Source organism: Populus trichocarpa, chromosome 9 (assembly GCF_000002775.5).
Source record: "Populus trichocarpa isolate Nisqually-1 chromosome 9, P.trichocarpa_v4.1, whole genome shotgun sequence".
Classification (NCBI taxonomy): Eukaryota; Viridiplantae; Streptophyta; class Magnoliopsida; order Malpighiales; family Salicaceae; genus Populus; species Populus trichocarpa.
The window spans coordinates 7,889,503-7,905,502 of record NC_037293.2 but is presented as its reverse complement, the minus strand read 5'-3'; the positions used below and the strand labels follow the sequence as shown (position 1 = coordinate 7,905,502).

General features: G+C 35.3%; 3 protein-coding genes across 3 annotated transcripts; 2 read left to right on the top strand and 1 right to left on the bottom strand.

Annotated features, from left to right (window-relative positions):
- Positions 1-1,075: 1,075 nt before the first annotated feature.
- Positions 1,076-1,773, top strand: LOC7478759 (agamous-like MADS-box protein AGL62). The gene has a single exon (XM_002313162.4). The coding sequence runs from the start codon at positions 1,120-1,122 to the stop codon at positions 1,771-1,773; it is 654 nt and encodes a 217-aa protein (XP_002313198.4). The 5' UTR covers positions 1,076-1,119.
- Positions 1,774-7,459: 5,686 nt separating this feature from the next.
- On the top strand, positions 7,460-9,793 carry LOC7478760 (uncharacterized). The gene is made up of 2 exons (XM_002313163.4): positions 7,460-8,374; positions 8,885-9,793. The coding sequence occupies exons 1-2, from the start codon at positions 7,758-7,760 to the stop codon at positions 9,615-9,617; spliced, it is 1,350 nt and encodes a 449-aa protein (XP_002313199.1). The 5' UTR covers positions 7,460-7,757; the 3' UTR covers positions 9,618-9,793.
- Positions 9,794-10,831: 1,038 nt separating this feature from the next.
- Positions 10,832-14,021, bottom strand: LOC18102079 (spore wall protein 2). Its single transcript, XM_006379096.3, has 2 exons — positions 13,856-14,021; positions 10,832-12,803 (listed from the first exon to the last, which is right to left on the bottom strand). Exon 2 carries the CDS (start codon positions 12,768-12,770, stop codon positions 11,073-11,075), a length of 1,698 nt encoding a protein of 565 aa, XP_006379158.3. The 5' UTR covers positions 12,771-12,803; positions 13,856-14,021; the 3' UTR covers positions 10,832-11,072.
- Positions 14,022-16,000: the final 1,979 nt, after the last annotated feature.

The following is a 16,000-nucleotide window of genomic DNA, read 5'->3' as shown; positions in this document are numbered from 1 at the left end:
CTAATATAAGAAAAACATGTGCATTAGATTAAGGTTTCTCTTGTATGTAAGAAATATTTGAGATCTAGCAATAACTAAAGATACAGCTATAACAATACTATAAATTACATCTTAAGATGAGAATATATATACGGTATGGAGAAAACTTAAAGAGACGTTTGGTTACCAATTTGCCATATAACTGATTTATTTATAAAAACAAAAATCGGGTAATATTATTTCTAGGGTTGTTGATCAGATTTTATTAGTTGGATCTCTTTGCTACTAATATAATTAATGAAGCCCCTTTATAATTAGGACGAATCTTTATTTAAAACCTGGTTAAGGGTAGGTTTTTTACTTAATTATTAGATGCACTCAGTTTGACTTGATTTCAACTTCTTGAAGTAAAAAATGGCTTAAAATGAAAATATTAATTTTTAAAATCTAAAACATTGAAAAGAAAATAAGATATTTTTAAAAAATACCCATATGAAATAACATTCATAAAATAAGAAACAAAAAAATTAAATTATTAATTAGTAGAGGTATTTATTTATATTTCTATATCGTTTTTTCTAATTTCTGAAATTCTTTGAAAATAAAATCTCATTTTTTCCAAGCCATTTTGCTTTGAGAAATTTATTTGGATCGATCTTATTTGTGTGGGTTTGGAGTATGTCCTTAATGATTGAGTTAGGAACACCATTTATTTCGTTCTAATGATGCTTGCACAGAAGTAACCTACATATCCAATTAATTAGAGGCCATTAATCACATAATGATCTTCAGTGACATTTTAAGGTAGAAATTGATTATGGTTGGTAACTGTTGACATGGAGTTGCAGATGTCAAAGGGTTTCTTCATGGCTATCCAAAATATATTTATATTTAATTCCTTAGTGGTAAATATAAAATTAAAGCATAAGATTGCATAACCTCCAAATAAAGAGATTAATCATACGAGGAAATGCTAAATTAAGACACTCAAATGACATTTATTAGCCCGAGAAGGATTTGGAGGGAATGTTCAGCCTATAAATACCGCGTGTAATTTTCCCTCCAAGCATTCTCCCACAATTCCAGACCAGGTATTTTGTGTAGTAGATCTGTTTTCTTCGACGTATACATTTTTTCGCAATGGTGAACAAAAAGCCAAGCATGGGTCGCCAAAAGATTAAGATTGAGAAAATACCCAAGAAAAATCACCTGCAAGTCACCTTCTCTAAAAGACGTGCTGGTCTTTTCAAGAAGGCTAGCGAGCTTTGCACTCTCTGTGGGGTTGACATAGCAATTTTAGTTTTCTCTCCTGCTCATAAGGCCTTTTCATTTGGCCACCCCGATGTTGATTCTATCATGGATCGATTTCTCACACGAAACGCACCTCCTCAAAGCTCTGGAACTCACCAACTCATCGAAGCGCATCGAAATGCTAACGTTCGTGAGCATAATATGCAGCTAACTCAGATTCTTAACCAACTGGAGGCTGAAAAACGGCATTCAGAAACACTTAACCAAATGAGAAAGAGTAGTAGAAGCCAGTGTTGGTGGGAAGCTCCTGTTGAAGAACTAGGATTGCAGGAACTAGAACAATTGAGGGATGCTTTGGAGGAGTTAAAGAAGAGGTTAACAAAACAAACCAACAAAATCTTGATCGAGTCCTCTAATTCTTTGCCATTTTTGCCAGTAAATGGCACAGGACAGATCGGAAATTTTGAGACAAAACCTGAGATTTGTGTTGCCTCTACTCTCCCTCATGTCAACAATTTTGGTTATGGGCATGGGATTTTTTAAGCTTTCATATTCCCTTTTAAACTAGCACCTCACTAGTAGATTATTGGTCGTTGATTGCCTTGTTTATCAGTTTTGTTCCTAGACAATAACATTTGGAGTGGAGAATCAGAACAAGGAACACTTAAGTTTCATAATCATAGTCTTTGAGTCCATAATTGGACCAATGCATTATTGGCCACATATATGGATGAATAACGACTTTGAATATATTCTCGTGAGGTATTCAGAAATGGATTTATTACAAGATCCTTTTTAATCAAGTAATTTAAGAAAATTTCATATGATGGGTACTCGGAGATCATGCTTTCTTGTGTATGAGATTTGTCTTGTCACTTTATTTATCACTGAGTTTTGTCGATAAAACTTTTATTAAAATGATAACAAATCATCCTTAAACTTTGCGTTGTCTTTCTTTTGCCTTCAAATCTCAGCCACGAATGACACAAATATGTGCGTGCAATAACAAATTTTAACGCCCACCAATACAATAAATTTCATATTTGATAACATTGGGTATAATAAGATTCTATAACCTCCAAATCATGGATTAATGATATTGATTATAGCATATTATATATAGAACTAGGCAACCGGAGAGAATGAAATTGGCTAAGTATTTACTTTAAAAGGCTTTGATTCGATGGATGTCCCATATCTTGCATAAACCTTAACAACTCAGAGAGTATCTCATCCTTAAGACAGTACTGTAACAAGTTACTTGCTGAGATGACAGGTCCCCTTATCTTAATAGAACATTAATCAACATTAATCAACAATGATTCGAAGCCCCAGTCTCATCTTCTTTTAGACGAATTTATATTGGTCTTACTGTACAGCCTAATCAGGTTTGGAGAGTAAAGCCTGTGTATTGATTAACCTTTGAATAGCTATGAAAATGGAACGTGCAGCATGAAGAGACATGTCCAGATCTTTGCAGATTGGTTTTTTAACCCAAGGGCCCACTATTGTGATCTACTGAGTCGATGCTTATTGCCCATTTCTCACCCCAAATAAATCTTAGTCAATGCTTTCCTTCATGTCTTTCCTCTTATTTCATGTTTAGAAGATCTTTTCACTGTTTTTTATCTTAATATCATTCGTATATATTATATTTTCATCATTGTTACATCCTTCCAATAGTTAGTATCATTAACACCAATAAAAATTGACAGATGTTATGTTCTTGAAGCATGAGATTTTCATTTATGTGTGTGTGTGGGTTGGGATGGCTTAAATCATAACTGAGAATCGCCCGTGCTTCATAAATCATGTGTGTGTGTGTGTGTTGGGATGGCTTAACCTTGAACAGGTTCTTATATTGGAAAACTTTTACCATCTAGCTAGTTCCTGAAAAATTCATCGGAACAGCACTGTGGCTACTTGCAAATTACCATTTCTAAGTTTCGAGTGGTTGAGGTCATGTATTATCATTTTATCATTGTTGATGATGATATTTATGCCAGTCTTGTCTTTTTCTCCATGCTACATGCAGAACGGTGATTCTATCAAGAGAATTTCTGAAATTATCACGCTGAAAATCTCGTCTATTGAATTGGTGAGCCATATAAGATAAGATCTTCGATAAGAACTTCAAGAGACCAGTGAAATAAGATTTATCCAAAGAAAATCTTCTTTACCGCATCAAAACTACAGTAAAATAAAACATACTTAGTGACAAGAGAGACGGACAAAACAAGGGAATGAAAACGCAACGGGCCGGTGGTTTTGAATGGATCGCTACATGACCCAATTAAAAAAGAGGTATTTTTTCTATCTTTTGTCTGTGAGCCACAAGCCATGAATCCAACGTCATAAAGCTTCCTTCATCGTTAATAACCTTGCCAATATTTCATCAACTTAAAGAACTAATGATCTTCGATCAAGACTTACAAGCTAAAAATCATGCCACGTCAAGGAATAACACTTATTGTTCTTTGAATCCCAAGCTACAGTTTCCAATAATTTTGTATTCATCATGGTTTGTCAATCTCTCTCTTCTCAACCACCACTTTCAGAAAGTGGTGGCATCTTTTGGCCAAGTTAAAGAAATGTAAGAACAAGAACAATAAACTTATAAAGAATTGCACGTGTGATGCAATTCAAAAGATTCAATGTCCCAACAAACAAGAACAGATAACAAAAAAAAAAAAGGTTAAAAAGAAAAGGAGAAAGAAGATCTAATGGGATGGAAGATGAAACCAAAAGCCACCAAAAATCAGGCAACGTGATTAGTGGAGAGAAGGCTGTTAGTGGGTCCCAATAGGGTTGGGTAAGGTAAGGGTCAAACTACCGTCCAACCCAAGTCTTGAGTGGCCACAGCTGTGCTCCAGCTCTGATCCGACATGTCCCTCGAATATCGTTCTGTAGGTTGATAAAAGAAAAACAAGAAGGGAAAAAAAAAAAAAAAAAAAAAACAAGAAGAAAGAAACTTGCCCTGCCCAGCCTCATTCATGGTCGCATCTGCTACAACAACACATGTACTGCATTTGTGAACTGTGATGGACTCTTCCTAGTTTATTAACTAGTTATTGGTGTCCGCGCTATGCTTTGTGTTTTTATTTTTCTTACAGTTAAATATTTCGGAGTTAAAAGCGAATTTTAATCTAGATCAATTAAATAAATTAATTTTATTTGAATTATATTAAAGAAAAAAAAAATAATGATAGTAAATGAAAAAACATAGATATAAAAAAACTTATTAGTAAAAATAAAAAAAAACAACACATTATCAACTTGGATTGAAGAGTAAAATTAAAAAGAATAAATTTTTTTATAAAAGAGTTAAAAAAAATAAAATTATAAAAATAAGAATTAAATTGAAAAACTAATACATAATTGAATGAACAAGGATAAATAAAAACATGATTGAAGAAATTAATTAGTAAGATTTGCAACAATGTTTAGATTAAAGTAAGGCTGCACAAAATAAAACAGTTAAAACAGTTAAAAAAAATAATCTTAAAAAAAAAAACCCATGAGAGTAAGAAAATCATATAAGTTAGATATTATATAAAAAAATCAAATTTAAAAATATAAATTCCTAACCTGGGATTATTAAAAGAAAATTATTGAAAAAATAAAGAAAAACAATGCTACCGCTATCAAGAAAAACTTCAACAAACTTTCAAAACTTCATATAAGTTAGATATTATATAAAAAACATAAAATATAAAAATATAAATTCCTAATCTGGGATTATTAAAAGAAAATTCTTGAAAAAAAAAGAAAAAAAATGCCACCGCTAACAAGAAAAACTTCAAGAAACTTTCGAAACTTTAAAGAGAAAGGATAGAAAGAAGAAGAAAAAGATAATAATAAAAAAACACAAATGACATTTAATCTGATGATTTCATAAATGCTAGTGAATTATCTCATTTATTATATTAGTGCACAAGGTTTTCATAGTATATGTTTTTATGGGTAAATATAGTGTTTTCCTTGAATTTATAAACAAAAAATCACGAGTTTTAGCTGTTTTGTTGAATGGAGTGAGAAATAGGTTCCTTTAGGTCGTAATGACTTATAGGTAATTATAATAGTTTTTTCTATTTAGTATTATTAGTCTTTTTTCTATGTAAGATTTCAATAAATAAAAATTAAATGTTTTTTTTTATAATTATAATATTCTTACAAATCTTGTTAACATTATCTCCTGTCCGCGTCAAAAATAATTAATGCTCTTGACTTGTTTTAGCAATTTGAATTTCATCTTTTTTTTTTTTGGTAACCCGGGGTGTCAGAGCCAGCTTACGCGCACCACAACTAATCCCCGGACTCACTGAACACCCTGCAAACCCAATAGACAGGTAAGACACCGCGGGGGTGACAGACGTGCACGCTGAGGCTCGAACTCAGGTGACAGAGGCAAGGAAACCTTGCCTCTGCCGCTGGGCTACAAGCCTCGATGCGAATTTCATCTTTTTAATCTTACCTGTTGCCAGTTCCAAATTAATGCATGTTTTTTTCATTAAAGATTATTCTGTCAATGGTAAAAGTTTTTATTTTTATAAAAACATCATGAAAATAAAATTTTTTTATAAAAAAAATAAAAATTCAGATAAATTAGAATAATCTCGTTGAAACATTAAATACATGCAAAGTAGTTAAAAATCAATAATTATCTAAAAAAACTAAATAAATAATCTTAAAAAATCAAAGAGAGGATGTATTAATTTAAATATAAATTAAATAATAATTTTTTAAAAAAATACATAAAAAAATGTTAATTAAAAAAACAAGAAAAAAAGATAAAAGATAAAAAAAAATTCATACATTGTTTCTAACTCGTCGTGAAAAGGGTTGGCTCTTGCTTGTAGACTTTTATTTTTTATTGTTTAAAAATAAGATGGACAATATGTTATCCACCCTAATTTTTTTTTTAAAAAAAGATAAACAACGTGTCGACTGCTTCTTCCTGGATTTTGGCCACAATAATAAATGGAAAACTATTTTTTTTTTTTACATAGAAACTTATTTGAAATTGATTTTTGATCTAAAACACCTATAAAACACTATATACATCTTGATAAACACGTGCATGACCTCAAATAACTCAATAACAAGTCCATAGATTGAGAATCAACCCAAAAATAAAAACCTTTTAAAAACATATTATCATTTTAGGTGATAGAAAGACGAAATAATACTTGGGTGAGATTTCTCCACTAAGATCAATTTTTTTCCGTTATTCAAATTGATATCAACTAAGTTTTTTTTTTATTACCGGAATGCGATAACTTTTTATTTTTTCTCTTGAATCAAACACGTAAAATAAAAATAATAAAGTTATAGATTGAAACCGAAGAGACATTAAAAAAAATTGAAAAGATAAAGATGAAACTGGACTTATATTTCATAAACTCGTAGGTTGCCACTTATATTCCCTTTGGTTCTTTATTAAATCGGTTTTCAATTTGATTCCAAGAATGCGAAATTAAAAAAAAAAAAGAATCAAAATAAAAAACGCTCAGTATACAACAAGTCTACAGTGCTAAATGTGTATTCACAGTGCAGCACAATAGAAATTCACTACGAAAAACGCCACAATGTTTAGAGTTTTCCTTCATTCACAGACAGAAAAACAATATTTTCGATCACCACGATCACTGCATCAAAGTGGAAGCAGCATGTACAAGCTTCAAGATACAGATCTGGTATGAATTTCTGTGTCAATTGATGAGTCACGTCTCTCAATTATTTTTCAAAATAAAATGGTAGAGAGTTAACGACAAACCCTTACTGCTATATTTTTCATAATTATTAATGTGTTGAAATCCAGAAATCTGTTCGTGTAAAAGAGGAAGAGGAAAGACGACGAGGAAAAGGAATTGTATTGACATTTGACAGAGATGCGCTCTGCTGGCATCTAGTAATTAAGCGTACGTGCGTAGTGTGAGCCAGCTCACCCCGCCCCGCCCCGCATATGCCCAACGCTTATTTCTAACTCTAGTAGGAAAATAACGAGGACAAAATAATTACATTATTACAACAATTCAAAGAGTAGAGAGATTAAATTGCTATTTTTCTCCTTTTCTTTTATGTTATTATGTTTTAAAAAAGGATTGTATTGACATTTGAGATTTTATTTTCTAAATTGAAATATAAAAAAGGAATAATGATTTGTATATACAATCTAATTAGACCAAATAGTCAACAAAACAATTTAAGCCATGGAATATCATTTCCATAATACTTTTCTTTTCTATCTGTTTCTCCCCTCGACAAACCACACCTGCTAGGCCTTGGCCAAGAAACCAAAGAGCTCACAGCTGTGTACTGAGCTTGACCTCATCATGCCATTCCTTTTATCCTAAGAAACACAGCCTGTTTCCTTCACATCTCTCTCTCTAGTCGGCGACGCTTATATATCTCCCTCCCAAATACCCTTCACCTCTCCCTTTCTCTTTCAGGCAGCAAGTAAAACCACCAACTCCAAAACCACTTCACTTGAAGTTTTCGGGGACCTTTAATCTTTCAAAAGAGTAATGGATCCGTGTTCTTTTGTACGGATACTTGTTGGTAGCTTAGCACTCAAGTTTCCCGTCTCTTCTAAACCCTCTTTGTTAAGCCTACAATGCTTTTGCAAGATCAAGCTCAAGAATTTCCCTACTCAAAAAGCTACAATTCCTTTAGTGAACAATCAAAACCAACAGGGAAATCATAACCCAGAAAGCAATTCTTTATCGAATTCCTTAGCTGCATGTTATAGTCTTGACAAGACACAAATTGATAATTTTTTGTCTCGCAAGAAACCCAAGAGTTTGGAGATTGAGGTATACAGCAGAGACAACGGGGCTACTTGTGGATTGAAAGATGGGAAATTGCTGGGGAAGGTGACGGTGCCATTAGACCTGAGAAAGACAGAGTCTAGGCCTTGTGTTATGCATAATGGATGGATTGATATTGGAGAAAACAAGAAAGGAGAATCTACGCAGTTTTATCTGTGTGTTAGAGTTGAGCCTGATTCAAGATACGTGTTTCAGTTTGGTGGGGATCCTGAGTGTAGTCCTCAGGTTTTTCAAGTGCAAGGGAGTGTTAGGCAGGCTGTTTTCACTTGCAAGTTCAGTTTGAGGAATCCAGGGGATCGTAATTTGGTTTCTATGTGAGTTTTCTAATTTATCACTGTTTTCTCTCCTTTTGTTATCGATTTGTTCCGGTGTTTGGTTGATGAGAAAGTAATTAAAGAAAAAAAGGGAGGGGGTGTATTTCTTTTTTCCTTTTGTTGCAGGGAGGGAACTTAATTATTGAATCACTCGTGTTGCTTTTGCCCCCCTAAAGTAGAAGACTTGGCATAAACCGAGTGAAAGGATTTAGTGTGTGGTCAAGTATGCAAATATGGTCGTAGAAAACCAAAAATCTTCTATATCTTTTCGAATCCCAAAAACTTTGTGTTGACATTAACTATGTTAGCGAAAGCTGTTTCGTTCTGTTTGTTTTGATGCGGATAACAAACTGTAATTGTTTATCTCAAGAGAAATTTCTATCCCTTTGACCCACCCACCAAAAAGATTTTAAATTTCTAGAATCTGGACATTGAGTTTGTTTATCTTGTTAATTATCATTCTCCTTGTTTAGAAGTCGTTACTGATCTTGCTACATTGTTATTATGCAGGCCATCGATGACAGAACCAACTCCATCAAGAAATTGGCTACCCTCCCTTGGAGCTGATAAAGACCCACCAGCAAAAGAACGAAAGGGATGGTCAATCACAATCCATGACCTATCTGGATCGCCTGTTGCAATGGCATCAATGGTGACACCATTTGTACCATCCCCAGGTTCGGATCATGTTAGTCGGTCCAATCCCGGGGCATGGCTAATTCTTCTCCCATCACACGGTACCTGGAAGCCATGGGGCCGTCTGGAGGCTTGGCGCGAACGTAATGCCAACGCTTTAGGATACCGATTTGAATTGCTACATGATTCTGTTTCAGCCTCCCCTACCACCACAACACTAGTCAATTCAGTTATCAACGCTAAAAATGGAGGGAAATTCACAATTGACATGACAAATAGTGTTAGCACCCCGGCGAGCAGTCCACATTCTAGTTGCGATTTTGGTTCCGGACCGGGGTCTGGATCGTGGTCCGGATCCGAGTTTGGTCTAGGGTTGTTGTCCCCGTTTGTGTACAAAGGTTTCGTAATGCAATCAAGTGTCAACAATGGTAATGGTCGGTGCAACAAGACAGAGGTGGAGATTGGGGTGCAACACGTGAACTGTACAGAGGATGCGGCAGCCTTTGTGGCATTAGCAGCAGCTGTGGATCTAAGTGTGGATGCTTGTAAATCCTTTACTCATAAGCTAAGGAAAGAGTTGAGACAGGGTCAGAGTTTTGTCGTTTGATGTTTGTGTGGATGAGGATTGATCTGTCGTTTGAGGAGCATTAGATGAGTTGGTTAGGTATTGGATTCTTTTTGCTGATTAGATAACTAACAGCAGTTTATTAGCTGTATGCGATGCATTATTATTTTTTTGTACAGAGAGGAATGACAAAGCGTGGCGCTATTCTTTTAATTTTATTTTCTTGTGCTATGTGCCTTTTTATCGTTTAGTAGATAGTTTATGGTTGTATAATGAGAGACCTTGGCATGAGAATCCAATGTTGGTGGGCATAACAAAGCATCCCGCTTGCACCAACCAGTCTCAGGCGGCAATGATTCGAATTCCAGCTGTTTTTCTTTTTTCCTGCGGTGTCAATTACAAGAAATCTAGAATATTCGTGACCCAACCTGACTGGCTGTCAAGAATAATTTAGAACGGAGAAAGAAACGAGATTTTCATAATTATTCTTTGCTAGTTTAAGAACACCCTTTACAAGTAAAAAGAAGAAGAAAATAAAAAATCCCAAGTCTAGTTTCTAAATTATATCATCTTGAAACACACGTACCGGATATATAAACTCCTTCAATCATCCCAAAGTTTGATCGTTCAGAAAATGAGATGACGTGCATGGCGTCTAGATACCGAATTTTGTTTCCCGTGAGACTGTCAGAAAGCTAGTTGAAGTTGGCTGGACTCTAGAGACGCCAACAACCCGTCAATGCTGTCCCTTTGGTGGTTTACCATCAGAAATAGAAACCCATCGGAAAAGTCAACTTGGTTCCTTAGAAAGCCAAGTCTACTGCTGGGAAAGTAAAGAATTGCATTGCACGGTACAGGAGCTTGTCAATGCCCTGAAAATATACCAAGCTTCCTGCTTAAAAAGGAGAAATGACCGGTGGATGATTTAATAGAAAGATTTAAATGAGTTCCCTTCTAAAAGTTGCATATCTGTTTAATCCCTTTCACTGTGAACTTTAAAGTATAAGACCTGGCCATTTTACAATTTAAAGAAGATCCTTCAATCGCTCTCAACCTCTCCATCTTGCTGTTTCCATAAACAAAAATAGTTGCCTGTCAGCTTAAAGGAAAGGAACAGATAATTCAGGTAGAGAGTCCTTCAGAATAAAACATACTTTCACTAGAACAGTCTGATTTTGGTCCCAACTCAAATCACCAAACCATTCATACATTAGGTAAAGATCTGAAGAGAAAAGCTTAAGGAAGACCTAAAAGGATAAAAAAAAGGGCATCACATCGTAAGCTGATATAAATTATACAATTAAACCCATCCGCAATTACAACCCGCCTATATTTTACTGTTGCTTGAAAATCTAAAGCTGTACTCTCTAAACACTGATAAATGTTTCATGGCCAAATGGAAACATACTAGAACACTACATGCGTGTATCGAAACAGAGTGAAAAGGTAACTAAAACTTTACATCACTCACATGCACAGGAGCATTTGATAAGAATCTCATTCTTCTGCAGCATTTCCACTGTTAACCCCTCCTGCACCAGTCTCTGGCAGTGTACCTAGATCTATGCGAGCCTCTCTCTCATCTTGGCCAATTGAAGAATCAATAGGGTCATGCAGGATTGCATCTTCAGCCTCGTTCATATTAGAAGAATTGGTGTTTTCATCTGTTCCACCTGATTCATTTTTGGTGTCTGAGCTCTCATCATGAGTACCTTCTGTAGACTCATTTGTTCTGGAAGACAACCCAGAATTCACATCTTCAGCAACTGTTAATTCAGGCTTAATGATCTTATCTGATACACCAGAATCCGAATTACTAGAAGCGTTTGAGGAGTCAATGCTATTGTAAACCATGTCATTATTAACCTGTTCCAACTGAGTGGTTTGAATGTTGGATACATCTCCAGTAACTCGACCATCAATAGTTGCATTTCGAATTTGATTTGAGTCTGAGGCATTCCACATTCCATTCTGCTGGGATGAACCAGAAACTTCAAGGTTTGCACCAGCCTGGTTATTGCCTGCTTCTGAACTCACTTCCATTGACTTATTGCTTGGTACTAATTGATCAATGGACAGCACTGTAACCCTTGTGTTGTTAGGTGACTCATCCTCAGATTTGGTCAGAGTGATCTCGTCATTTTGCTTTTCATCAGTTGTTGCATTCAAAGGATGGCCATTTTCAGCTTGTTCCAGCTGAGATGTTGAGTTAATTTTATCCTCATTAACATCCAGGGGGTTACCACTAATGGAATACTTATCTTGTTGCAAATCATCTGCTGCCAAGTTCTCATTTGATTTCTCCAAACCTTCTTTCTCTGGTTCAGTGCTTATAATTTGGGTGTCGTGAGTCACTGCACTGGAAGCATCGTCTGCCTTGTAATGTTCCTCTCGGGCCTCATGGGAGTTCTTACCTCCTCCATCATGATCCTGATCTTCTGATTGAGTTTCATTATCTGCTTGAACTTCCCTGTCCTCATCTTCATTACCTTGACTTTCCTTTTCCTCGCCTTCATTATCTTCACCTTCATTACCTTGACTTTCTGTTTCCTCGCCTTCATCCTCTCTCTCTTTCTCTTCATCCATAAATTCCTCATCACGGTCAGCTTCTCCTTCTATTTTCTCTTGATCATGTTCATCTACTTCATCATCTCTACCTTGTCTGCCCTTGTCTTCGGTTTCTTCACTCTCTGCTTCTTCAGTTTGCTCCTCTTCTTCATGCCTGATTTCTTCTTCTCTTTCTTTGTCTAAATGATAAGTTCCTTCTCCTTCTCTCTCTTCCTCTTCATGAATATGTTCTTCTCTTTCCACCTCTTCATCCTTAGTCCCCCCCTCTTCTTCTTCATGCTTGGTTTCTTCTTCTTTCTCTTTTTCATGCCCCTTTTCTTCCTTCTTATTTACTTCCTCGTCTACTCCAGTGTCTTCTTCCTCTTCTTCCTCGGGTTTCTCACTCCTGGTCTTGTCTTGCAAATCAGGATGGAGGTCCTTCCTCCCAAGTTTTGGAAGCTCATCATGAGGATGTGCACTGAGAGAGAGATTTGCATCTTTCTCATCAAGCTCCTTCTTCTTGTCATGGGAATGCTTGACTTGGTAGATCAACCAGAAGCAGACACCAAGCAACAAACAAATCTGAAGACCATGTTTTAACTTGCTGCCTTTGGATCTGGGGTTTCTACGTGGTGACCGCTTGATCATGATCCACTCCAATTCACGGCTCTAATCTCCTCCCTATACATATAGGGTGTCAGAAACCAGCCACAATCCAATATTTTACCAATTAGATAACAATAAGAAATTAATCTACCGATGCTCTTGCTGCTTGTTCTTCTCTTTTTTTTCAATTCACAATTAAATATAATTATAGTGAAGTTTTGACCTACTTTAATTTGAACTCTCAATCAATCAAATCTTCAAAACCCCAAGAAAATCATTTTGGTTACGGAACCCAACCCATAAGAGCTACTTTACTCTGTTTTAATCTACTATTAATGTTAGAAGAAGAAGAAAAACTATAGGAAACAAGAAACAAAATTCACAATTCTTTGTTTAGTCAACCATTTTCCATGCCACGACCAGAAAAGTTAAGAGACGTGCTAAACTGAGCCTATTCCTCTGCTTCAACATCCATTTTTATAGCTTCTTCAACCAGACACAAAAAAGTGGAAAACTTTATCAATGGGCACCATTTTCAAGTTAGCCTAGTCACTAAACTACTTCAGATGTCAAAGACAATCTGAAAACCAATGCTCCGTGACAAGCAGCCAAGCAAGCTCTCTTCAATTTCCATCTTTAAAACATTAAAAATACTCGACACCAGCAATTCAACTGATTTCAAATTAACCAAGCTAACGCTTGATGGTTTGTTCTTGGTTTAAATCCCAAGCCGATCATTTCATAAAAACAAGCTGTCACAACACAGATTTCTTTACTTCGCTACTGATTTATTCAATTAAATGCACCACTAACCAAAGCCAAACTAATTTCAGCAAGTGACAGCCCTTTGAAAACCCTAACCAGAAAAATGAAACCCACAAACAAAGTCAGCACCTAATCCCTTGAACATGAAAAACCCACTTAAAACCCACAAAACAACCAAAATCTAATCCATTAATATTCAAACTGAAAACCCATCTTCCAAAAACACTTAACGTTTACAAATGCAAAAAAAAATCTGCAAGATTAGAAACAAAAACAGTGCAAAGCTACTTGCAAATTAAGTACTGGCTAATAAAAATAAAATAACATAAAAAAGAGAGAGTTAAGGCTAAGCAATGAAGTACCTGGAAATGGAGACTGAGAGCAAGAGAGTTATGGGTGGTGTGGATTAAATGAAAAGGTATAAAAGCTATGAGCTTTGTTACGTCTCTTCTCTCTTACTAAGAGTTTATTTCATCTTATTAGATTTATCATAAAAAACTAATAGCTAGCAGTTACTGGTAAGGAACAGGTGGGATCTAATAACTAGGTGATCGTGTGGTGAGGGTCAACTACATTTGGGTCCATATATTGTAAACTATGTTCTAATGGAGGACAGTTTTATTTTTTACTTTTCTATTTAAACCTCATAAAATCTTCAAAATATTTGAATATGGTCTCTTTCTATTTTGCCCCTAATGAGAATTTATAGAGGGGTCCCTTTATTATTAATTTTATAATTTCTTTATAGATTTTCATGGACTTTTATAGAGTAATCGCAGGTAGGAATGGGTTTATAGTAATTATAGACTTTCATAGACTTTTAGATTGGAAAATCGAGGCTGATATTGAAAAATTTTAAAAAATAGGACTCGAAGTGAAATATTAGTAAAACTATAGGAATGAAAACACACTTTAAATTGATAGCAACAAAAGTAACGAGACCTTGTGATTCACGGATAGGAAACTCCGCCTCCTTCTCCACAAGCTGCGACAAATATGTTCCAGTTCGGGTACAAAAAACTCCGTCCGCTAAATTATATTGACATTTATGTTCCAACTCGTTTTTTCACACTATTGTTTTTTAGGAAATTATATTGTATTAGTTTAATTTAGGATCATACAAAAGAAAGATGAATCAAGCGATTTATTTTAGTTGGACTCGGCCAATATAGTTTTTTGTTTTTATCAGTTTAATTACAGTGTGTTTGAAACCATGTGAAATAAAATTCAATCCTTTATAGTTTAATTACAGTATGTTTGAAACCATTTTAAAAGTCCGGTTTTCAAGCATTCGGCAACTTCGACACTTGTAGTAGTATGCCAAGACACAGAGCTCAAATACAACGAGAAGATCATTCTTCCGCATGAAGGGCAAAAGATAAATATCAAGGAATGACATGAACAGTATGTCAATTGCAAGTCCTGGAACTTACTTGAGTCAAATTGTTGACTTGGATGTTGAATAATTTCAGTGACCTGATGTCACTTCTCCTGCTCAGCATCTCTTCTCGTATTGAAACGAAATAACATCTAGACAACTCCTTTCTGTATCTATCAAGATCATTCCTTTCTTATTCTAATAAAACCTTTTAAGAAGACAGAAATCGACATTCTTTCTTAAACGGTTCTTGTTGAATGATTTCAGTCATAGACATTTTGTCGTCTAAAACATCAAAAATAAAAAAATGGTGGGGTTTGAATTTGATTTGAATACGAATGGGAACCTAATTAAGTATGCAAAGAAAGTCTGTAAATCAGCAAGATATTAAACAAACACGTGTAGTTGTTGTCGATGGTGAAGAGAAAATGAAAGAGATGGTGGGGTTAGATAAAGAGAAGGAAAGAGAATTACTTTAGCAAATCAGAGGTATTGCATTCAATTTGCAAGCTAGGCTTGAATCCAATCAACATGATGCTGTTCGATATTGGCAGGACCTTCTTTTGTTTAATCTATATGAAAATAGCCTATTTACATCACGAAACCAGTTTCCAACTCTATACTGGCCTACGAAATTACGATGTTGATGCTGAGCAGTGAAAAAAGTACCTCGAAAACTAATCGGTTGAAGCCCGACAAATCCTTCACCGGAACTTCTGAGAGGCCGCTCCACGAGATAGGCCGGTTGAGTTTGATAAAGACCACAAGATTCTGATCTTGTGGAAGTGAAGAAAGGGTTAGAAAGCAATGGACAAAGCAGTTCTGGCGGGACAGTGAGAGATAGTGTTGGATGATCAATGCTTCATAACCATGACCATTGCTTGGATTGTATTTGACAAGATCCACAAGATTCTTCAGATTGGATTTGATTATGACTTGTTTTTTATGGCCTCATGAGCAGCTGGTGTTTTACATGTGCTCTGTAGACTGTCCACAATCCTCCTTACCCTACCTTTTAGGTTTAGAATTTTTAAGATTAATCGGTTTTGTTTGATACATGCATGTTTGTGCTTGTACAAGCCTTTTCCTATGTTGCTTGTTTCATGTACATTGCTTCTATTGAATTGGA

What these genes read in the sequence shown, in the direction of transcription:
- LOC7478759 (XM_002313162.4), top strand. Translation starts at nt 1,120, where the DNA reads ATGGTGAACAAAAAGCCAAGCATGGGTCGCCAAAAGATTAAGATTGAG.
- LOC7478760 (XM_002313163.4), top strand. Translation starts at nt 7,758, where the DNA reads ATGGATCCGTGTTCTTTTGTACGGATACTTGTTGGTAGCTTAGCACTC. An exon ending in GATCGTAATTTGGTTTCTAT is followed by an intron (nt 8,375 to 8,884) that starts GTGAGTTTTCTA and finishes GTTATTATGCAG; the next exon opens with GCCATCGATGACAGAACCAA.
- LOC18102079 (XM_006379096.3), bottom strand. Translation starts at nt 12,770, where the DNA reads ATGATCAAGCGGTCACCACGTAGAAACCCCAGATCCAAAGGCAGCAAG.